The 6000-nt window shown below is 35.0% G+C and overlaps 1 protein-coding gene across 1 annotated transcript in view; it reads right to left on the reverse strand.

Moving 5' to 3' along the window:
* tfr1a (transferrin receptor 1a) overlaps positions 1 to 6000 on the reverse strand; it is a 111714-nt gene that overhangs the window by 47778 nt on the left and 57936 nt on the right. The window contains exons 7-9 of the mRNA XM_061891420.1: positions 5169 to 5264; positions 1697 to 1836; positions 1478 to 1629 (exon numbers count right to left, since the gene is read on the reverse strand). Of these exons, the coding sequence (XP_061747404.1) occupies positions 1478 to 1629; positions 1697 to 1836; positions 5169 to 5264 (388 nt within the window). The remainder of the gene's footprint in view (positions 1 to 1477; positions 1630 to 1696; positions 1837 to 5168; positions 5265 to 6000) is intronic.

Consider the following 6000-nt stretch of genomic DNA (forward strand, 5'->3'; position numbering starts at 1 on the left):
TATTTGACAAGGTTGACACCCTTGCTGTACAGCACTTTATATTGTATTCAAATTGTACAAACCTTTACTAAAGTAAGGACTTTTTAGTCGAGGCTTGAACCCATTAGTCAAATTTACATTTTGTATTTTGGAGAAATTTGCTTCACTATACAAACTTTTGGCTTTACGGACTCTGTTTAAGAACCAATTAAGTTTGTAAATCAAGGTTTCACTTTATTTGACATATGTGTTTTTGACATACAAGTTTCTTAAGCGCAGAAATTATGACTAAAGGCGTGAATCTGTTTTTACATTTGCACTTTGATTTTTTTTGGACAGTTTAGTAAAGAAACATTCATTTACGAGTTTGGTTTATTTCTTTTAGCACAACATAATTATATGTACATTTATTTTTGGTCAGTTATTTATGAGTACCTCTTAATGCTGTATATTTGGTTAGTACTTATTTTTCTAATTAAACTGACCTAAGGCTGAGGATTATATTTAAAACAAATAATAATCTTTGTGATTAACACGTTTTTACATTATTTGACAAGGTTGTAAACCGCACCCTTGCTGTACAGCACTTTATATTGTATTCAAATTGTACAAACCTTTACTAAAGTAAGGACTTTTTAGTCGAGGCTTGAACCCATTAGTCATATTTACATTTTGTCTTTTGGAGAAATTTGCTTCACTATACAAACTTTAGGATTTTACGAACCCTGTTTAAGCAACAATTACAAGTTTGTAAATCGAGGTTCCACTGTATTTGACATACAGGACTGTCTCCGAAAATGTGAATATTGTGATAAAGTCCTTTATTTTCTTTAATGCAACTAAAAACATGAAAATGTCATACAATTCTGGATTCATTACACATCAACTGAAATATGGCAAAATATTGACTTCATTTTTCAGCATGATCTGGCACCTGCCCACAGTGCCAAAACCAGCAGTAACTGGTGTACTGACCATGGCATTACGGTCCTCGATTGGCCTGCCAACTCCCCTGACCTGAACCCCATAGAGAATTTGAGGAGTATTGTGAAGAAGAAGCTGAAAGACACCAGACCCGATATTGCAAATGAGCTAAAGGCCGCTATTGAAGCATCCTGTGCATCCATAACACCTCAGCAATGCCACAGGCTGATTGCCTCCATGCCACGCCGCATTGATGCAGTAATAAAGGATTCCCAACCAAGTACTGGGTGCATTAATTGACATTTTCAATTGTTTGATTTTGTTTTGCTGTTATGTTTTCTGAAAAAATATTAAACATTTTTGAGATAGGATTTTTGAGTTTTCTTAAGCTGTATGCCATAATCAGCAATATTAAAATAATAAAAGGCTTGCCATATTTATGTTAATGTGTAATGAATCCAGAATGTATGGCATTTTCATGTTTTTAGTTACATTACAGAAAATAAAAAGGACTTTATCACAATATTCTAATTTGCTGAGACAGTCCTGTATGTGTCAAATTATTTGTTAGTACCTGCATCTACAAAACCCTCGATGACGCCAAAGACATTGTAGATCTTTTTCTCAGTGAGAACGTTGTTGACCTCCACAGTGACGACGTCAGTCTCACTGCCGAGTTTGTTGAAACCACCCCACTCTTCCGGCACATTTTGACCCTCCAGTTGTCTGCGGGAGAACGGAATGACGTGAAATGTTCCTTTACCACTTTTTTCCAGTAGTTTGAAAACTTTACCGAAGAATGTTGGTGGCTGTGCGAGTGCTGATAGTTTGAGCCAAGATACTTGGCAGACCTGAAGACTGGGCAGGTGGAAACTGGGTGTGGTTGAAGGAGGGAAAGCCAGGGGTGTACGGATCCCCAGAACCCAAATGGACCTTTAAAAGAGACCAAGAAAAAGTTACAAAACTAACATACAGTACCAACACATACATATTTTTAATGAAAACATTGTACATATTATTTCCAGATTGTGCAGTTTCTGTCATGATCCGCTACTTGGATCATGGCATATTCTGGTTTTGTTCTGTTATTTTGTCTTCCTTAGTTCCTGGTGGCACTTCCTCTTTTGTTCTGTTGTCATGGTTACGTATTAGTGTCACCTGCCTTTTGTTTTTGACGCTTACTGCCTCCTAATTTCTGTCCCTATTCAAGCCTGCCCTTTTTTGTAATTCGTATTCGCAGTCTAATTAGCTGTCCAATGCAACAAGTGAAGTCGCCATCCCCCTACCGCTACCGCTTGTTACTCTTGGGGTCTCCTCGACGCTCAGGCAAATCATATTGTCTAAAAATACATTTTCCCATCGATAACGTGACGCCATTTTTTTCTTTTCTTCATTTTTATGTGGCGGGCCGCCACAAATAAATGAATGTGTGGGAAACCCTGATATAGATATATATAATATCTATATCAGGGTTTCCCACACATTCATTTATTTGTATATATATATATATATATATATATATATATATATATATATATATATATATATATATATATATATATATATATATATATATATCAGGGTTTCCCACACATTCATTTACTTGTGGCGGCCCGCCACAAATAAAAATGAAAAAAAAAAAAAAGATTTTATATATATATATATATATATATATATATATATATATATATATATATATATATGTATATATATATATATAAAATCGTATATATATATATATATATATATATATATATACAGATTTATTTATTAAAGGTAAATTGAGCAAATTGGCTATTTCTGGCAATTTATTTAAGTGTGTATCAAACTGGTAGCCCTTCACATTAATCAGTACCCAAGAAGTAGCTCTTGGTTTAAAAAAGGTTGGTGAACCCTGCTGTAAAGCAATGTTTCTTGACCATAGGGCCACGAGCACCCAACTTTTGTCCGTATGGGCCGCACCTGTACTCGGTTATTATTATTATTATATATATATATATATATATATATATACATATATATATATATATATATACACATATATATATATATATATATATCTATATATATATATATATATATAAATCTTTTTTTTTTTTCATTTTTATTTGTGGCGGGCCGCCACAAATAAATGAATGTGTGGGAAACCCTGATATATATAAATATATATATATATATATATATATATATATATAACTACAAGCTCCATTCACAGACAGAGTCCCATTGCTTTTATGAGCGGTCGAGCGAAGTCAAAAGCCGAAATGTTTTTATTTTTTTTCATTTTTATTTGTGGCGGGCCGCTACAAATAAATGAGTGTGTGGGAAACCCTTATATATATATATATATATATAAAAAATTTTTTTTTTTTTCATTTTTATTTGTGGCGGGCCGCCACAAATAAATGAATGTGTGGGAAACCCTGATATATATATATATATATATATATATATATATATATATATATATATATATATATATATATATATATATATATATATTGCTTTTATGAGCGGTCGAGCTAAGTCAAAAGCCGAAATGTTTTTATTTTTTTTCATTTTTATTTGTGGCGGGCCGCTACAAATAAATGAGTGTGTGGGAAACCCTTATATATATATATATATATATATATACATATATAAAATCTTTTTTTTTTTTTTTTTCATTTTTATTTGTGGCGGCCCGCCACAAATAAAAATGAAAAAAAACAAAAACATTTCGGCTTTTGACTTCGCTCGACCGCTCATAAAAGCAATGGGACTCTGTCTGTGAATGGAGCTTGTAGTTACATATTATATAAATATGTGAATATTATATAAATATGTACATAAACTGTTGTAATTATATTCCAACTCCGCGTTCTTCTTGGTCATCGCCGCCGCCGCTACCACAACCCCTGGTATAGACAATTTCTACTGTTTATAGTGGTGGTGAAGAGTTGCAAAATATTTTCTTCTTTCTAGGGGGGTGTATCATAAAATATTTCAGAAGGAATGGTGCAGCATACTTGTTGTTTCATATGTTCCATCAGTACGGTACAGGTCCGTGACGCATTTAATTGGTTACCGGGCCGCAGAGAAATATTAAATAATTTATAAAAAGGACTGCATTTTCTCTGACTAAACTTTTGCCTGTCCCACTAGACACACCAATAATCTTGTTTATAGATGTACGATAAAACTCCTCATAGGAAGTTGCCATTTGTTCTAACTTTGTGACATGTTACAATGCACATTAATGAACATATTAAATATAAATGTCACGGATTGTAGCCAAAGGCTGATTTCCATCTGCATCTAATTGCAAAGAAACAAGCTCCCGCTAATTCAGCGTTTTAGTAACTTGTATTTTTCATGCATTTATTTTTGATGTATTTATCTGGCACAAGTCTGAAAATAATCAATCAATCAATGTTCATTTATATAGCTCTAAATCGAAAATAATGCCTACATTAAACCGATCCGTGGTGTAAAAAAACAGGTTGGGGACTCCTGTGTTACGTCATCAATTACCCACTGTTACAATTTTGATTGGTTTAAAAGGATTTCTCATTGAATATTATGATAGTGTAGAGCAGGGGTGACAAACATATCCGGTCCGACGGGATTAGTTTGGTAAGTATTAAAATGCGTTGAAATTTTTGAAGGAAAGGCACTGCTGTTCTAAATGTGTCCACCGGATGTCACAATAGCTATCCTGTTAGGCAAGCAAACAGTTTATGTCCTAGGCTCCCCACTCTCGAGCATTTCCACGCACATTTGCTCTTGGCAATCGAAACTACTTAAGTTTATCCTTTTGCTGCCTTCATTGGCGGGACCTTGTTATCTGTTCCCTGGACTACAGAGGATCCTTTTCAGGCTAAGCCCAAATACGCACTACTTTGTGGACGCCATCCGCCCCACATTTCCCGTGAGTGTTTACAGCAGTTTTGTTCTGTTTTCTTCATTTTGTTTTCTCGCTTTTGTTCGTTTAACAATAAATATCCCGGTTTTTTGACTGCACGCTGCTACCTCTTTCTTTCATCACAAACATTTTGCCAATGTCTCAATGACTCCACTTTTGCCAGAGTTTATCAAGACATGAAAAACGGAAAAAAGATATATAGTTGGACTCTAGCGGGCCACTACCTCACACTGTGAATATGAACATCCACTCCCCATTTATTTACAACTAACCACACTGAAAGTCACACTTCAACGTTCGTCATTTTACTTGGTGTTCACAACAGGCTTTCCATTTGACACCGAAAAAGCTCCAGACTCACATGACCGAAGAGTTGATTTGTCCCTTGGGGTGGGTAATCAGTGGGGTCTTGGTAGATCAACACAGCAGAGGCCTTCATTTTGGCAGCATTGGCTACCTGGAAGAACACATTTGACATATTAGGTATATACTAGTAAATTATAACATGTTTATATTAATAGAAGACAACAAAAAAATTATATTTACTGGAGAATACTAAAAAAGAATGCTGACTGTTCACATCAAATGCATTAAAAATTCACCAAAACAGAATCAATGGGCCTGATCTACTATCCGTACAGCACCTGATAAATAAATAGCATGTGCAAAGTATAAAATTGTGTGTACTATTAAAGAGCGGGTTAGGGGTTATCTACTAAGACTGTGTTCACAACTGATAACAAGTGCGTAAGTGGTGCAGACCGCCCCTTTTTAAAAAGGGGTGTATACCAACTATCCCCATGGAGACACCCATTTCCCTCCACGTTATGTTGTTGACATGCGGCACACAAATATTGTCTGGACTAGATTGTGATCTAAAGAACAGAACCCATTTGTAGCAGACTGAAAGTGGCTTCCTGTGTTGTGATGGAGTTCGTGGAATGATGTAGGTGCAAGAAAATGCATATTGAAATTATTTTTTTCATGTCGGAGATATATTGAAACAATATGTCTTCTATAGGAACAAACTAATGATATTAAAAAACTTTTAAAAAGTCAGTATACACCAAAACAAATCAATTGAATTTTTCATCGGGCAGCTATGAAATTGTTGTGGGGGCAGGCGCAGTCAGCGCTGCCTGTAGGAGGAAAAGTCACCGCCGCTGTCTATTGTGCTGACGGCGAGACACAGC

The sequence above is a fragment of the Nerophis ophidion genome, linkage group LG28, assembly GCF_033978795.1.
Source record: "Nerophis ophidion isolate RoL-2023_Sa linkage group LG28, RoL_Noph_v1.0, whole genome shotgun sequence".
In the NCBI taxonomy this organism is placed as follows: domain Eukaryota; kingdom Metazoa; phylum Chordata; class Actinopteri; order Syngnathiformes; family Syngnathidae; genus Nerophis; species Nerophis ophidion.